At 45.7% G+C, this 18,345-nt stretch overlaps 2 protein-coding genes and 1 long non-coding RNA gene across 8 annotated transcripts in view; 2 read left to right on the forward strand and 1 right to left on the reverse strand.

Annotated features, from left to right (window-relative positions):
• Window positions 1-641: 641 nt before the first annotated feature.
• On the reverse strand, window positions 642-11,193 carry LOC147355482 (uncharacterized). Its single transcript, XM_086348004.1, has 3 exons — window positions 10,712-11,193; window positions 9,914-10,034; window positions 642-1,330 (listed from the first exon to the last, which is right to left on the reverse strand). The coding sequence occupies exons 1-2, from the start codon at window positions 11,070-11,072 to the stop codon at window positions 10,027-10,029; spliced, it is 369 nt and encodes a 122-aa protein (XP_086204130.1). The 5' UTR covers window positions 11,073-11,193; the 3' UTR covers window positions 642-1,330; window positions 9,914-10,026.
• Window positions 10,512-11,203, forward strand: LOC147355483 (uncharacterized). Its single transcript, XR_015144561.1, has 2 exons — window positions 10,512-10,645; window positions 10,864-11,203. It is a non-coding gene; the product is annotated as an uncharacterized LOC147355483 (long non-coding RNA).
• Window positions 11,204-11,476: 273 nt separating this feature from the next.
• KSR2 (kinase suppressor of ras 2) overlaps window positions 11,477-18,345 on the forward strand; it is a 437,805-nt gene continuing 430,936 nt past the window's right edge. For all 6 annotated transcript variants that reach the window (XM_086348000.1, XM_086347998.1, XM_086348001.1 and 3 more), the window contains exon 1: window positions 11,477-11,799. In XM_086348000.1, coding sequence (XP_086204126.1) covers window positions 11,620-11,799 — 180 coding nt within the window. In that variant the 5' untranslated portion in view covers window positions 11,477-11,619. The remainder of the gene's footprint in view (window positions 11,800-18,345) is intronic.

An 18,345-nucleotide genomic window follows, 5' to 3' on the forward strand; every position in this document is an offset into this window, starting at 1 on the left:
ATGTTTGAATTACCTAGGGAGCTTTTAAAAATTCCAATCCTTAGGTTGCACCCCAGACCAAAGAAATTAGAATTTCCAGAGATAGGACCCAGGCCTCAACACTTTTAAAAAAAGTTTCCTGGGTGATTCCCATGTGCAGATAAAGCTTATTGAATCACTGCTTTAAGGGGATATTTCCTTACTTTTTTGAAAGTCATATAGCATTTTGGGGAAAATAGTGATCCACTGATATCTCATTTACAAAGGAATGAAAATGGAAGTCACCATGTAGTGTGGCTGATTTCTGGACTTTATCATCTGCCTCTCTTCTAATTGTTTTGTGCAAGTATTGGAAGGCCTGTGCTTAGTGCCTCTGGGGGCCAGGCAGGTACCAAAGAGGAGGTGAAGGCTGAGGGAAAGGGGACTGGAGGGAACTGGAACACCCCCTTTGCTCCACCCCTCCTCCCATCCTTTCCAGGTGCAGATGCAGCCTAAGTAGGGCCAAGGTTTCAAATTCTTCTGAATAAATTGCTCATCAGAATTATTTTTATGTGAAATATCCCCCTGCTAGAACTGTTTGCCAAAATTTAAAACTCCCTGAAGCCAAATGAAACTCACCTACAGTCCACATTTGGCTTTGTGGACTGCCTTTGCTTTATACATCTTTTGGGGATTCTTCTTTTTATTGCAGTAAAATACACTTAACATTAAATTTACCATTTTAATCCTTTTTAAAGTATACAATTCAGTGGCATTAAATTCATTCATGGTGTTGAACAACCATCACCTCTATCTAGTTCTAGAACTCTCTTATCACCCCAAATAGAAATCCAATAGCTGTTAAGCACTCACTCTCCATTCTCCCCTCCCCCAGCCCCCAGCAACCGCCAATCTGCTTTCTGTCTCTCAGATTTGCCTATTCTGGGTATTCCATAGCAGAATCATACAGATGTGACCTTTTGTGTCTGACTTCTTTACCTCAGTGCAGCATTTTCAAGTCCATCCATGTTGTAGCTGGAGAAGGAAATGGCAACCCACTCCAGTGTTCTTGCCTGGAGAATCCCAGGGACGGAGGAGCCTGGTGGGCTGCCGTCTATGGGGTCGCGCAGAGTCGGACACGACTGAAGCGACTTAGCAGCAGCAGCAGCATGTTGTAGCATGTGTCAGTGCTTCACTCCTTTTTATAACTAAGTAAGATTCCATTGTGGGTTTACCTCGTGGCTCATTGGTAAAGAATCTGCCAGTGATGTAGGAGACTTGGGTTCAGTCCCTGTGTTGGAAAGATCCCCTGGAGAAGGGAATGACAATTCACTCCAGTCTTCTTCCTGGGAAATCCCATGGACAGAGGAGCCTGTCAATGGGGTTGAAAAAGAGTTGGACACAACTTAGCAACTAAATCACCACCACCACCACCACCAAAATTCCATTGTATGGAAAGACCATGTTTCGTTGATCTGCTCATTAGACGGTGGGTAGGTGACTTGTTTCCACCTTTTGGCGCTTGTGAATAGTGATGCTCTGAACAACTGTGTGCAAGTTTTGTTTCAACACAGGGCTTATTCTTCCATAACAACATACGCTCCCAGAACACTGATCCCAACTCCAAGCATAGTCCAAGCAGGTGCTTATGACTTGGGAACTTAACTCTAGGATGACCGAGTCATCCCAGATGCTTTGTACTGTCACAGTTTTAGCACTGAAGGTTCCACATCCCAGGAAGCCCCTCTGGGTGGTTATACCCCTCTAGAGGCTGCTGAAGCTAATAGGTAGAGGAAGGGCTGACAGGGCCTCTCTCGTTCACCAGCATGAGCCTTCTCAAGGCCAGGCCACATAGTTTAAGTCTTTTGAGTGTGACTTTAAAAATCATTGTGCCGAGTATATGTTCCTTGTTGTTGTTTGTAATCACCAGTGATTTCAGGCCTCTGTCTTTAGCACAAACCAATGCTTCTGTGTGTACCTGGAGGATTCCCTTTTATTTATTACTTCTTTTATGTGTTTATTAAATTTTTTTTAAAAAATTGAAGTATACATGATTTACAATGGTGTGTTAGTTTCTGGTGTACAGCAAAGTGGTTCAGAAATGTGCATGTATCAATTCAGTTCAGTCACTCAGTCGTGTCCGACTCTTTGCAACCCCATGAATCACAGCACCCCAGGCCTCCCTGTCCATCACCATCTCCCAGAGTTCACCCAGACTCACATCCATCAAGTCAGTGATGCCATCCAGCCATCTCGTCCTCTGTCGTCCCCTTCTCCTCCTGCTCCCAATCCCTCCCAGCATCAGAGTCTTTTCCAATGAGTCAACTCTTCGCATGAGGTGGCCAAAGTACTGGAGTTTCAGCTTTAGCATCATTCCTTCCAAAGATATCCCAGGGCTGATCTCCTTCAGAACGGACTGGTTGGATCTCCTTGCAGTCCAAGGGACTCTCAAGAGTCTTCTCCAACACCACAGTTCAAAAGCATCAATTCTTTGGCGCTCAGCCTTCTTCACAGTCCAACTCTCACATCCATACATGACCACTGGAAAAACCGTAGCCTTGACTAGATGAACCTTTGTTGGCAAAGTAATGTCTCTGCTTTTCAATATGCTATCTAGGTTGGTCAGAACTTTCCTTCCAAGGAGTAAGCGTCTTTTAGTTTCATGGCTGCAGTCACCATCTGTAGTGATTTTGGAGCCCAAAAAAATAAAGTCTGACACTGTTTCCCCATCTATTTCCCATGAAGTGATGGGACCAGATGCCATGATCTTCGTTTTCTGAATGTTGAGCTTTATGTATACACTTACATAAATACATAGATATATATTCTTTTCCACATTCTTTTCCATTATTGTTTATCATTGGGTGTTGAATATAGTTCCCTGTGCTATACAGGAGGACCTTGTTGGTTAACCATTCTGTATATAATAGTCTGCATCTGTTAATCCTAAAACTCCTAATTCATCCTTCCCCTCGCCTGACCCCAGCAACCACAAGTCTGTTCTCTACGTCTGTGAGTCTGTCTCTGTTTCACAGATAAGTTCATTTGTATCATACTTGACATTCTACCTATAAGTGGCATCGTAAAATATCTTCTTTCTCGGTCTGACTTTCTCAGTGTGATAATCTGTAGGCTCATCTATGTTGCAGCAAACGGCCCATTCCTGCTTTATCTTGGCTTCAGAATCTCCTCCTCAGCAGAGCTTTCCCAGAGTCCCATCCCTTTCTCTTGCACTGGTCTAAAGGACTCTTTTCTCTTTTCCCAGGGCATGTTCTAATTACAGGATTTGTTTGCACTGGTCCCCCCACTAGACTGTGACTTTCTCGAGAAGGGTGGATGGTTGCTGATGTTTTTGTCTGACCAAATATACCCTTTCTACTTCTGATAATAGTATTTCTCTTTCTCTTTGGGGGACCAGTCCTCCCCTAATCTCATACCACATGGTTTGTGTAGACTTGATGCCACTTCCTACTACCCAGGCCTGGCCCATCCTCATGTCCCACCCCCTTGGCCAATGTGACTGGCTTTGGAATCGGTGGCCTGCACATTCAGTCCTGAAACTTATGTTGAAACTAGCTGGAACTATGTTGGAGTGAGCTAGAACTTCGTTGGAGCTAAGGAGAAAGGGACTACATTTCTCATATAATTACTAAGCTCTCTGTGCTTGTCTTTGTCACACCCTGGGAGAAAGCCACCTAAAAACAAAACCAAAACAGAAGACAGCAGAGCTGAGTGATAGAGAGAGAAAAGGATGGTGCCGGGCCAGAGCAAGATTCCTCCCCTTCATTTCCTGATGATGTCAGTCACTTTTTTTTTTTTTTTTTACCTAAACTGATTTGTGTTGAGTTTTTGTCCTTTGCAACTAAAAGAAAACTGAAGAACACACTGTCCCTAATTAATCTTTAAATTCCATGCATGTAGCATTTCCCTAGCACATTATAGGTACCCAAGAAATGAATGTGTTGATACTTTCCTAAAGACGCCATTATGATGGGTAATTTTTTTTATTCATTAATGAAATAATATCGATGCAAGAAGAGTCAGGAGGGGAGGATGTAGAAAAGTTGGAGCCCTCACACACTGCTGGTGGAAATGTAAAATGTTGCATTCCCTATGGAAAACAGTGACAGTTTCTCAAAAAGTTAAACAGAATTACCACATATGATAATTCTGCTCCTATATATATACCTAAAGAATCAAAAACAGGTGTCCAAACAAAAATTTCTACAAAGATGTTCACAGCAGCACTATTCACAAGAGCCAAAAGGTAGAAAAAAATCAGCTGTCCACCAACGATAAACAGAAAAACAAATTGCAGTATAGCCACACAATAGAATATTATGCAGCCATAAAAAGGACACGTGCTATGAAGTGAGTGAATCTTGAAAACATGATGCAAAGGGAAAGAACTCAGACACAATATTGTATGATTCCACTTATATGGAATATCCAGAATGTGTAATGACTGCTAAATGTGTACAGGATTTCCTTTTTGGGTGAGGAAAATGTTCTGAAACTAGACAGTGGTGATGGTCACCCAAAACTGTGAGTGTACCAAATGTCACTACTGGTGAATTTTATGTTGTGTATATTTTACAACAATAAAAATAAAGGAATCAGGAGCTTCCTCCGGGCTGCTGCAGATAGAGGCTATGCAGGTTGCAGGTGCCCAGACTGAGGCAAATCTGTAATCCAGGCTGTGCCCTGCCATACAAGCTGTGACCCTTGGTCCCCTTGCAGAGCAGATGCCTTGTTCTGATTCACACAAAGTCTCCATTTGGGCTAAAGCAGAACTTCCTAGACAAGATGGCATGAGAAGCAAACTAACTTGGTTGATGGCCTCACTTTATTAAAATTTTTAATACTCCTCAGCTGTATACCTCTCAGCATCCACAGAGAGCCACTGTCTGCATCCTCTTCTATCCTGAGGGTTCTGTATCTGAAAATTTACAGTGCATCATTTGGGTGCTTAATTTGTAAAACCAGCATAAATCATTGGACTAAACTGTCCATTACCATGAGCTCAAACTATCTTGCCATCAAGAGAGTGAGCTGGTGGTTTTGCTCATGTTGGAAAATTAAGAGGCAAAAGGCCAAAAGGAGAACTCTGAAACAAGTCAGTTTTCTTATGTTGGGAAAACTTCATAAGGTTAAAGGCAGGAACTTTCTGCCTGCACTCATCAAAGGTATTTTTTTTTAAAAGCCATTTATGTTTTGGGGATCAATGAGTTAGAACAGAACAATAGTAATCCTTTCGAAGCTACGAAAGATTTGGTCATGTTCTGGGGACTAGTTTTCTGAACTTTCCCTCCTCCTCAAAGAAATCAATAGGGAAAAAGAAAAAAGCAACGCCCTGGGCAATTGCTTTAAGGACAAGTCAGTGGTAGTTGTTTTTTTGTTCGTTTTTCAGTTTCAGGGTCATAAACCACCCCTCTGCCTTTGAATCTGCCATTTTCCAATTTGCATCTGCATTCACAGTGCAACTTAGAAAATATTGGGGGCAGGTCATCATTAATGGGCTTCCCTAGTGGCTCAGATAGTAAAGAATCCACCTGCAATGCAGGAGACCCAGATTTGATCCCTGAGTTCAGAAGATCCTCCGGAGAAGGGAATAGCAACCCACACCAGTAATTTTGCCTGGAGAATCCGATGGACAAAGGAACCTGGTGGACTACAGTTCATGGTGTCACAGAAGTCAGACACACACACACACACACTAATACAACAGGATGTGGAATGAGACTTTTCCTGTCAACCCAGAACTATAAAACTTTGAAGGTGAGGGCAGTGGGTAACAGTACTTCCTCCTTCTGTTACGAGGTTGCCAGACTGGTCCTTTGACCATCAGTAACCATCAGCCTCCAGCTAATATAAGACATGGTCAAGATTTTATCCAGAGGAGGTTTCTCCAACAGGTCTTTGTAGGGGGTGTTTTCTTCTTCCCTTTCAACCCCCAAGCCAAGAGAGGAGAGTTCAAAGGAGGATCACTCATGAGACTGGGCACACAGAGGGGGAGTGGCTGGCATTTCACTGCCCACTTAAGGCTGCCCATGGTGAGGAGAAAGGGCAGCAGGGCAAAGGTACATCCTGCTTCTCATGGGCCAAAGCACATATCCTTAGACTTGAGTCATCCTGAAAAACTCACCGGAGAGGGCAGCCTGCCAGGCAAGCGGCCCTCAGAAAGAGAATGTAGGGTACTTCCTGGGGTGTGAGTGGAAAGGGGATGTGGGAGAGATCATAGCATGTGCTTTGAGTCTCCACATGGTCCCCACAGAGGTCTCCAAAGATCCACCCCACCGTGCACCCCCATGTGAAAGAACCAGCATGTAAGGACTCACCAGGACATGGACGGGGGAGATCTGACACTCAAGTATCAGATATACCTGTTCTCACTTGTTTCATCTGAAGGTCCCTTGCACTCATTCCTCTGCTCCTGAACACCAGCAAGAGGAGCTGGAGAGGAGGCAGGAAAGGACATGCCTGCCCTAGTCTCCATACCAGAGTGGGTGGGGAAGAGGCATAAAACTGGATGTGAGAAGGAAGCTTTGGTTGGACTAGAATGGACTTCTAATATGCAAAATTGAGATCATTCTTAATGGCTGAAACTAAAAGCTATGGGATCTTACGAGAGTTTGCCAAGTTCAGCTCATTCAGTAGCCCAGTAACAATAATTTATTTCCACTATTGATGAAGCTACTCTGAGATTTTCATCTTTCAGAGCTCGAGTGCAGTTTCTAGGGTGAAATACGATTCTCATCAGTTAGTTTCCAGGCAAGGAGCTGCTTCTAGGGGACAGAGAAGCCACAAAGCTTTTGGCAGCCTTCTAAGGTTGGAGAGACAAAACTGGGAACTTGAAAGGCTAATACTGCGTAAAGAGGGAGTGGGGGACAGAAAAGTGAGTTTCATAGATGGCAATTTCCTGCTTAAGACATTTGGCAAATTCTGAAACAGTGCAGGCCAAGAGGCTAAGGAGCCAAGCAAAACGTTTCTGAGAAACAGCAGAGTTTTCAACAGTCTTGCCATGTTTTGGAGACAAGGATTAGAACCTAGGACCAGGGGGAGGGGCCTTGGTGAACACCTAAACTTCTCAGTTGGAAATACCCAAAGGCAAGGATTTAGAAGTGAGAGCCAGAGTTAAATGGCGTCTTATCAAAACTGCTATGCAGCCTCCATCCAGCTCAGCCTCTGATTGGATTAGGATAGTTAGTCCTCATGCCATCTGTTTTGCAGAGAAAGGATGAGCCCTCTCCAGAGTTAGACAACATCAACCAGAGACTCTAGATATTTTTTTCATACACAGATACTGTATTGCATTCAACAAACATTACAAGGCCTGCCAAGAGACAGGACCAAATCACTGAAAACAAAGAGAAAAATAGTCAATAGAAATAGACCCCCCTCCCCCCAGGTGACTGAGGCATTGGAGTTAGACAGGGGCTTTAAGATAACCGTAATTAACATTTTCAAGAAAAACAAAAAGACAGAAAAAATGAATGAAGAGAGACTTTTCCCAGAGAACTGGAATTTGTAAATTTCATAATCCAAAAGATTGAGAACATAGAGAACACACTGGAGCTCCTCATGGATGGGGGGAAATTTTGAAAATGCTGATTCAGCTCTATTTGAGCCATTAAATCCCATGGGCCCACAGTCCAAGAAAAAGTTTGATATCTCCAGTTGTCATTCTACATCTTAAGCAACTTCCTTTAAGGAATACATATTACCATGAGTTCTGAATCTCCTCTGCTCTATAAGCCCAATCCCTGGAATGGAGCTCTGTTCACCTGGAGAAAGAGGTACCTTTTGCCAATTATCCTAAATACATCCTTTGGGCAATGCATCTTGGGAGTACTATTAGTTAAGATGATCAGGGAAATGAAGCCTTTCTGAGATGACATTGAGTTGACACAAAGTGACAGGAGCTAATCAGAAAAGTATTGGGGGAAATGTGACCTGGGGAGAGGAGACAAAGAGTACAAAGATCTCTAGGACAAGAGTATGTTTGGCAAGAGTATGTTTAACCTGGGGATAGCAAATTTTTCTGTAAAGGGCTAGATAGTAAATATTTTAGGTGTTCCAAGTCATATAGTATCTGCTGCAACTAAATTCTGCTGTTACAATGCAAAGGTAAAGACACACAATAAATAAATGGGTGGCAGTATTTCAATAAAACTTTATTTATGAACACTTAAATTAGAATTCCTTGTTAATTTTCACATGACAAAATAGTCTTTTGATTTTTTCTGAACCATTTAAAAATGTAAAATCCATTCTTTAAATAATTTTCTTAATTGGAGTATCATTGACTTACAATGTTGTGTTTGTTTCTGCTGCACAGCAATGTGAATCAGTTATACATATACATGTATCCACTCTTTTAAAGATTCTTTCCCCATGTAGGTCATTACAGAGTATTGAGTGGAGTTTCCTGACTATACAGTATAGGTCTTTATTAGCTATCTATTTTGTATATGATAGTGTGTACATGTCAATCTCAACTCCCAATTTATCCTCCCCCTCCTTTATTTCTTGGTAACCATAAGATGGTTTTCTATATCTGTAACTCTATTTCTGTTTTGTAAATGAGTTCATTTGTACCGTTTTTTAGATTCCACATATAAACGATATTATGATATTCATCTTTCTCTGTCTGACTTACTTCACTCAGTATGACAATCTCTAGGTCTCTTCATGTTGCTGCAGATGGCCTTATTTCATTCCTTTTTATGACTGGGTAATAAGCAACAGTTAGAACTGGACATGGAACAACGGACTGGTTCCAAATTGGGAAAGGACTAGGTCAAAGCTGTATATTGTTACCCTGCTTATTTAACTTATATGCAGAGTACATTATGCAAAATGCTGGGCTGGACAAAGCACAAACTGGAATCAAGATTGCCGGGAGAGATATCAATAACTTCAGATATGCAGTTGACACCACCCTTATGGCAGAAAGCAAAGAGGAACTAAAGAGCCTCTTGATGAAAGTGAAAGAGGAGAATGAAAAAGCTGGCTTAAAACTCAACATTCAAAAAGCGAAGGTCACGGCATCCAGTTCCATCACTTCATGGCAAATAGATGGGGAAACAATGGAAACAGTGACAGACTTTATTTTCTTGGGCTCCAAAACCACTGCAGATAGTGACTGCAGCCATGAAATTAAAAGATGCTTGCTCCTTGGAAGAAAAGCTATAACCAACCTAAATAGCATATTAAAAAGCAGAGACATTACTTTACCGACAAAATGTCCATCTAGTCAAAGCTATGGTTTTTCCAGTAGTCTTGTATGGATGTGAGAGTTGGACCATAAAGAAAGCTGAGCACCAAAGAATTGATATTTTTGAACTGTGGTGTTGGAGAAGAAGCTTGAGAGTCCCTTGGACTGCAAGGAGATCAAACCAATCAATCTAAAGGAGATCAGTCCTGGGTGTTCATTGGAAGGACTGATGCTGAAGCTGAAGCTCCAATACTCGGGCCACCTGATGTGAAGAACTGACTCATTGGAAAAGACCCTGATGCTGGGAAAGACTGAAGGCAGCAGAAGGGGACAACAGAGGATGAGATGGTTGGATGGCATCACTGACTTGATGGACATGGGTTTGAGCAAGCTTTGGGAGTTGGTGATGGACAGGGAGCCTGGTGTGCTGCAGTCCATGGGGTTGCAAAGAGTCTGGCATGACTGAACAACTGAACTGAACTGAATATTCCATTGTGTATATGTACCGCACCACATCTTCTTTACCCATTCCTCTGTCAGGGGACATTTAGGCTGCTTCCATGTACTGGCTATTATAAACAGTGCTGCACTGAACATTGGGGTGCACGTATCTTTTCAAATTATGGTTTTCTCCAGATGTATGCCCAGGAGTGGTGTTGCTGGATCATATGGTAGCTCTATTTTAAGTTTTTTTAAGAACCTCCCCTACTGTTCTCCATAGTGGCTGCATCAACTTACATTTCCACAGTGCAGGAGGATTCCCTTCTCTTCAGACCCTCTCCAGCATATATTGTTTGTAGCGTAAAATCCATTTGTAATTCTGGGACCATAGTTTGCTGATAGAAGGTCAGTTAGGTATCTGGGATCAGATCATGCAGGACATGTAGGACACGGTTAACAATCAGATTAAGGCAAAGCCCCTTTCACTCTCCAAATGGAAAGTCACCCATTAGGGCGATTGAAGGCCTGGGTGTCAATTCTGGGAGGCAGTTTCCTACAGCCCAAGGGAGCGCATCAGGTTTGTCCCCGCCCCCGCCACACACACACCATAAAGGGAGGACAAGCAAACACACACACCCCACCCCACACCACACCCTACACCCACCCACCCACACCCACACCCACACCCCCACACCCACACACCCTTCTAGCCAGAAAGCCAGAGAGGACGTGCCCAGGTTCACGCTGACGTTTTTCCAGCACGCACTACGGGGTTTAAAGTTGGACACACACCTGCTCCCAGCCAGAGCGCACCTGCTGAGCCGCGCGCCGGCCTCCTCTCGCGAGAGCGGTGCAGTAGTAGTGTCCCCCACCCCCGCCCGGCCACCAAATCCCTCTCCCCGCCCCCTCGCCCAGTCTCCGCGCTCTGGCACACTCCCTGCCTTCTCCACCGCCCCCAGGAGCAGCCTCAGCCGCCGCGCGCTTCCCCCGCGCCCCCGCCCGCCGATTGCTCGCTCGCACGCACGCCCGGTAGTAATTTCACTTTGCCACGCGAGCTCCGCATCCCCTAGAAATCCCGCCCCCCGCTCCCCCTACCCGCGCTGGGAGCCGTCCCTTTCCCCGGCCAGGTGCGCGAGCCTGCGCGCTCCACCTCCGCCTCCTCCAGCGGGTCCCTGGCGAGCCGGAGCCCGGGCCCGGCGGGGGCGGATGCGCGCACGGCGCCTCTCCACCAACCCGCTCCCCTGCAGGTCTCTCGCTCGCTCTCCATCCCTCGCCGGCGCTCCCTCGCTCCCTCCTCCCCGTGATTGACAGGCAAGATGTCGGTGTGGAGCGAGGCAGGAGCGAATGCAGCAGCCGTCACCCCCGGAGCCCGGCGGCGGCAGCAGCAGCAGCGCGAGGACGAGACAGCAGCCAGCCGCAGTCGCCGCCGCAGCCGCGGGAGCAATGCAGACAGCATCTTGAGAACGCGCTAAAGCACCCCAAACGGTGGACAATGCCGTGTCACTGCAACTGGGAGGGGGGCAAACCAGATTTTTTTTGACATAAAAGCCAGCCAGCCAAAAATATATAATTTTGTCCTTCACGGAGCCGGTGTGTAAAGAGTGAGCGCTATTTTCCTTCTCCTCCTCCTCTCCCTCCCCCTCCTCCTTCTCCCCGCCCCCCCCTCCCCGCAAGTGTACAGACAGCATCACATCACCTGGTTTGCTTCTGAGAAACAGCATCTCTTCTTCTCAGGGACCAGAGACTCAGAGAGGGGAGACGTTCTAATGGAGTCTGCTTGACACCCCAAAATAAAATAATAAATTTTGGCTCTTGTCCCCTCCTCCCACCCCCACCCCCTCAACCCTGTGTGAGATGTTGGGTTTCTTCTTCATGAGACACTGTTGAGAAGTCGCAGTGGTTGGAGAGGCGTAGGGGGTAGACTACCTCTACTCCCCCCCCACACACCCCCCTTTTTTCTCTCTGGGAGGAGGAGGAGGGGAAGGGGGCTTGCAGAGCAAGCGATGGATGAGGAAAACATGACGAAAAGCGAGGAGCAGCAGCCTCTGAGTTTGCAAAAAGCCTTACAGCAGTGCGAGTTGGTCCAAAACATGATAGACCTGAGCATCTCCAACCTGGAAGGGCTTAGGACCAAATGTGCTACCTCCAACGACCTCACACAAAAAGAAATCCGGACCTTGGAGGTAGGTGTTGCCTATGGGGAAAAAAAAAAAAAGCAATCCTTCCTCCCCTCCCCTTTCTCCCCCACCATCCCCTTTTCCCTTCTGTTTGTTGGGGGTGGGGTGGAGGGGGTGGGAGGTTTGCAAGGTGGGCATGGTTCGGTCTTCGATCTTCTGTGATTTATCTTGCAAACCCTGCGCTTGGATGTCCCTTCACTGTACCGCTGTCGGCTGCCGCTTGGCTGGGTGGTGGGAGCAGTAGTAGTAATTGTTAGTCTTTATTATTGTTCTGGCGGCTGTGGTTATCGTTCGCTTCCTCTCTGAGGAGTGAGTTCTCTCTTTTTTCCGCTTGTGGATTTGTTGATATGCCGCGGGGGGCTTGTGTGCAGGGTAAAGACATTAAGGCGCTGCAGAGAACCCACGTGACCTTGCGCATTCTGCAGGTGGTCAAAAGGTGGTTTTTGCTCGCGGAATGGGACTGCCTATAAATGTAGACCTCGTCTTTCTCGGTCTTCTTCCCAGCCCGCCCACCGCCCCCCACCTTTGGCTCCTTGGATTTGGTTTGTTTGTTTTCAGGGGTACACATGTCAGGAGGCAAGATGCCTGAAAAAGAATTCCCCGTTGAGCTCCCCATTTCCAGTAGAATCATTTTGATTCAGGGAGCTGTTGCAGGCCTGAAGCATGCTTTTTTTTTTTTTAATGAAAAAGCCTGGATCGGCACACACAGGTGGTGTGAGAAAATACTCTGGAATCTTGGTGGGACGGTGAAAAAAAAAGGGTGGGGGGGGGGTCGGGAGGAGGAGTTATCTTTGGCGTGTTATAACATTCTCTCTAACAGAACTTGAGGGGGAGTTTGAAGCAATTTTGTCCGGGGGGAGGGGTGGGATGGGGTGGGAGGTAGGATGGATGCAAAGTTACTCAGAAAGAAGATGGCAGAAATTATTCCTTTCCAAGGCCATCTGGTCAAAGGAAGGTTTCAAGAGGTTTAGAAAATGCCTGGCATCCACGGTGTTCCAAACACTTGAAGGGTTTAACTCACCTCCCTTCCTCAAACCGGCCGGTGGTACACATGGCTTGAGGCTTGATGAAATGTGGGAACTCCCATTAGCTGGCATTTGCTGAGGGTGGTGGCCATGGGGCTGGGAACAGAGGAAAGTGGTTCTCCCCGTGGTGGAGCTGGCATGTGCAGAGCTGGGAGGGCCCTTCGTTCCAGCCCGCGAGTTTCCAAGGCCTGCACTCTTCAATCCCAGGCTGAATCTTTTAGCCCTTGTGCTCCCGTCCCAGCATGGATGAGCACCTCTCTCTGATTCACTTTCAAGTCTTTCTCCTCCGTGGTTTTAAATTTGGCTAGATGTCAGCAGGCAGGAAGGCCATCAGTTTGAAAGTGAAGTTTGTGTGTGTGTCTGTGTATATTGACTATGCTGTTTGCTCCCCTAGAATGTGTCTCTGTGTGCACCTGTCACCTGGAAAATAACTGTCAGAAATGCAAAAGTGTCAAGGGGTAGCAGAGGCGTGGGAATTCTGTTGGGAGGCACAGGTATTTTCTTTCTCGGAGCTTTGGAGAGCCATGCAGGCTGGGACTCTGCCAATGGAAGAAAAAGTGTGGGATGCCCTGGCCCAGCCTTCCATCTCTGAGCAGTGCCTCAGAGAAGATTCTGTTCAGAATTGCATGCTGTAAATAAAGAAATAACCCAAAAGGGCCACCGGAGGTCTCTTCTGATCCTCTGAGTCAGGAGTCCCAAATGCTAGCTTGTGTATCAGTATGTAACTTTCTCTAGTTTTCTTTTCTTCTTTTCAACACGCTTCATCCTCTGAGAGCTCTGTGGCTCATGGTGATTGTTGCAGTGGACCACTGATTTCATTGCTTCTTTTCTGCATAGAGGTTTCTTTTTAAACTGGGAGAGGTAGGCACTGGTATGGTGGGAGGTGGCAATTACTGGGAGTGCATCTGTTTGTTTCCTAATCCCAGTATGCCACAGAGCGTGCCAGCTACGTTATCTATATTGCCCAAGAAAGGGTCTTGAGCAATTATGCCAATTTAGGCTTCCTAGATCTCCAGGGCTAAGGTAGGGCCCCTGAGGAGGGCTGGTGCCTTAGGGTCCAGCCAAGTCCTGCCAAACCTCACATAGGTTTTGGATCCACAGTTGTTGTTGTTTTTGAATCCCAGAAGTTGTCAAATTTTGTGTATCAAAACCACCTGGGGGAGCTTATTGCAAATGTCCATTCTCAGCCTTTAACCCCAGAGATTCTAATTCAGTTGGGATTTGAGGGGGCCCAGTAGGCTGTGTTTAATAAACAGGTATTTCTGATGCATGCTTTCCGATTGACACCATGGAAAGACTAAATAAGAGATAGAAGCCATATTTCAGCTATTCGACGATGATCTCTCTCTGCTCACAAGCACTAAAGAAAGCAGTAAATTGAACAGACCATTCCTGAAATTCTTGCCTATACCCCTGTGGAAACAAAAATATACGACATGGACTTACCCTCCAAGAAGCATACTTTATGATGAGAGAGACAAGAGTAATAACGTACATGTGAGATAATGATTAAGTTCAACAGTAAGTGATATGGGAGACTGCATCTGCATCCATTAGGAATGTGTTCAGCTGTGTGAAACGGAAAATCCAACCGGCGTGGTTAAGCAAATAATGGTTTCTTTCTCTCAAGCAACGAGAAGTCTGGAGGTATATAGCTGCTTGAGTTGGCTCAGTGACTTAATAACATCAGGACTGATATCTTTGTGAATTCTCATGGCCTCTATCTTACAGTTTCAAGATGGCTGCTGAAGCTTTCATCATTACACCCAGGTTCAAGGTAGGGAAGAGGGGGACCAGATGAGTGGGAGGGAATAAAGGCTTCATATCTTTGTTTGGCTTCCGTAAAACACCTCTCCTCACTACCCCACAAATGTTGTTTTAGTACGTCGTCTTGGCCAGCAGTAGGTCAAATCACTTATCCAAGCTGCAAGGCAATGGGACCACTGTCATGACTGATTTAGGTGGTTGCAATTCATTTCCTGGTTTGATCTGTTGCTACTCTGTATAAAACCAGGGTTCTGTTAGCAGAAGAGAGCTAGAAGGGATATTGGGTGGGCAGCCAGCCACGCTGGCCACAGTACATTGTCAGGAGGCACCCTGGCAGAGAAGAAAGGTCATGAGCTTTGGAGTTAGACCTATGTAGTCTTGTCTTCTTGCTTTTCCACTTACTTTATCTTGGCCTGATGATTTAAGTTTTCTGACCCATGGTTTCATTTTTGGCAAAATAGTGGAAGAATAACATTACCTACCTCAGAGGTGGTTGTGAGGATGAAAAGAGATGACATTTTCAAGGGTCTAACACTGTCTGTAGTGCAATGCTTGCTCCTTTGATGGTGATGATGATCATCACGTGGTGTGGAGCAGGCGACATGGGAGGGAAACGCTCAGACTAGAGGGACAGCAGAAGGAGCTTGAGCAGCATTTCCAAAGTATGTTTTGTGGAACCCTAGTTCCATGGGATGTCAGCATTATTCATTTTTTCAACAAGTGCTGAATTCCAGGCACTGTACTAGATGCTGGTGGTCAACAAGTATTCTGTAGACAAAATAAATCCCATAGTTTACTCACTGGGGAAAGGCTGAGTTCAGCAAAAGAGATAGATAGGCATCTGGACTGCAGGACTTCTCAGAGCCTTTAATATGCCGTATTTGTACATTGTGACTCCAAGGAAGGTGAACATCTGCAGACGTCTTTTTCCAAAGATGTCTTTTGGGCTTGATGTTCCATAGAATTCACCCAGGGAAACATGGGGCAGAGTGGTTAGGGAAGCATTCTTGGTTAAAAAGCTGCGACTCTGAATGGAGTGAAGGATGGAGAGGGTTTCAATTGCAGTGGGCCAGAGGAGCTTTCTGGGCCAGAACAACAAACGATAGAGGCACTGTCCTGCCTTCAAGGGGCAGCTTACAGATGGGTTGGCCCAGAATGGCGAGTACCTGGGAGATCTTCGTAAGAAACGAATTCAGGTCACAAACTCCTGGGGTCTGCCTTAGAACTGGGAAGTCAGACCAACAAAGTTTTTATCTCTTTGAGGGAAGAGGTGGAAATTTTTAAAGGTTTTGGAGGAAATACAATTAAAAAGTTGCTTAAAGTTTAGTCCGATGGTAAGAGGAACTAACAGGAGGGACCAGCCGGCTTTTTCTGTGAAGGGACAGATAGTAAGGTGTTGAGGCTTAGTGAGCTATGAGGTTTTCATCGCAACCACTCAGCTCTGCTGCTGTAGCTTGCAGTAGCCACGGACAATCCAGAAATAAACGTGTTCTTATAAAAATTCACCTAGGGACCCTGAACCTTGAATTTGATATAATTTTCACATGTCATGAAATATTATTTTCCTTCTAATTTTTTTTTTTTACATTAAAAATGTTTTCTTAGGTTTCAGGTCAAGCCTTACAAAAACGGGCGGTGGGTCAGATTTGGCCCATGGGCTGTAGTTTGCTGATCCTTGATCTTTAGGGTATATGGGTTGTGAAAGAACCTGGAGGCACAGAGACCATCTGAAAGATGACTGAGTGGCCCTAGGACTGGTGGGCAGTGGCCAGGTGTGGGTGGTCCTGAGTTGGGTTCTATTTTGGTTAAATTATAAGAGGAGGGAGATATCAGGGATTGGGTTGGGGGATAAGTAAGTAACAGAATCTCCTTATACAGCAAGGGCATTCTAGCCATCACTTACCAATTACTTGTTTTTAATCTGTTCTATCTCAATTATTAATAATGGTTAGAGAGACCATACCTAGACTTAATTATGTTTGGGAAACTGGACCTCAGACAGTATCCCGTTATTTTCAGTGATTCTGTGTGTTGGGATCGGCCAGGCAGTTCTTCTGCTGGTCTGGCCTGGACTTACCATGTGGCCACATTCAGCTGGCAGATGCACTGGCTGCTGAGAGAGCCGAGCCTTTCCCTCCACGTGGACTCTCCAGTGGGATCACCTGGGTTTCTACATGGTCCCAGTATTTCAAGAGGGTTACAGCGAAAGTTGCAAAGGGTCTTGAGATTCAGAAGTCACACAATGTCATTTTCATTGCCTTTTATGTGTTGGCACAAGTCACATGCCAGCCTGAATTTAGATGTTGGGGAACAAGACTGCCACTAAGTGGGAGGACCTGCAAAGCCCCTCTGGCCATATTTAATTTCTGACAGGTGTAGATACTTAGTGAACACTCACCGTGTGCCCAGAGCTGTTTTAGGCACTAGAAACACAGTGATAAATAAGGCAGGTGAGGCCCCTGCTCTCAAGGTGCTTACATTTATGGGTGAATGTCAAGGTGGGGTTGGGGCAGACAGACAATAAACAAGTGAATAGAGAATCTCAGTTATGTATTAGTTAGGTGAAGCTATATAGATCCCCAAATGTGTAATGGCTCCAGTAGAGTGGAAGTCTTACTCTTGCTGTCTTGGTTGGTGGATGTTTCTCTCATGGTCCAGGCCCTTTCCATTCTGCAACATTGTCATTTGTTTGCATCCAGAAAGGGACAAAAGTGTGGAGAAAACAAAGCCTCTTAAAAGCCTCACCCCTGAAAGTGCCCTCATCAGTTCTGTTTGCATTCTGTTGGCTAGAATTGAGTCACAACATTGCCAACAAGATGGTGAAGTGGGCCCAAACTGACTGAAGAGCTGGTAGTCTCTGCCACAGCTAATGAGAAGCTAGCGTAATAGTTATCTACTGCTCTAAAACTAGCCAACCCAGGACTTAGTGGTTTAAAACAACAGTTATTTATCTGCTTACAAGTCTGCAGTTGGGACTGGACTCAGCCGGCCAGTTGTGATCTTGCCTGGGCCACTTGTGTAGTTGTGGTTATCTGGTGGGTCCATTGAGACTGAATGGTCCCGTGTGGACTCACGTGGCTGCGGTTGGCTAGTGGTTGGCTAAGGCACCCCACTTCTCTTCCACATGGCCTTTCCAGCAGGACACCTCAGATTCCTTCCTCCCTTCCTTCTATTCTGTCTCCTTAAGATTGAAGTATAGTTGATTTATAGTGTCATCCAGGTTTCTTACATGGTGGCAGCAGCAAGTGTTCCAAGAAGGCAGGCTCCAGTTCATAGCCCATTTTCAGCCTCTGCTTCTGTAACCTTTGCTAATGTCGCACTAATGCTAGTGGCCAAAGCAAATTATGTAGTTGAGCCCATGGTCTGCGTGGGAGTTCGTATTCAAGGATATGGATTTGGCAGGTGTGGTTCTTTCGGGACTAGTGAACAATCTGATGTAACTGAACCACATGGAAAAATTCCCAAATAAACCCAAAAGAGCATAGGAAAGAGAGAGAGGGGTATGGGACGATCAGCAAAGGCCCTACCTACCCCTTGGGGAGATTTCACAGACGTGAGGGAGCAAGACATGAAATATCTGGGGAGTGTGCAAGGCAGAGGGAACAGCAGGTACAGAGTTCTTGGGTGGGAATACATTCCACATATTATGAGAACAGCACAGGGACCACTGTATTTGGAGCAGAGTGAGTGGGGAAGGGATGAGGGGCACAGTAGGAGGAAGACACGGGGCCCTGGTCATGGAGGGCTTGGCTAAGATACT

This window comes from Bos grunniens, chromosome 17 (assembly GCF_055505025.1).
Source record: "Bos grunniens cultivar Pamir isolate PY7600 chromosome 17, Bosgru_T2T1.0, whole genome shotgun sequence".
Classification (NCBI taxonomy): domain Eukaryota; kingdom Metazoa; phylum Chordata; class Mammalia; order Artiodactyla; family Bovidae; genus Bos; species Bos grunniens.

What these genes read in the sequence shown, in the direction of transcription:
- LOC147355482 (XM_086348004.1), bottom strand. Translation starts at nt 11,072, where the DNA reads ATGCTGTCTGCATTGCTCCCGCGGCTGCGGCGGCGACTGCGGCTGGCT.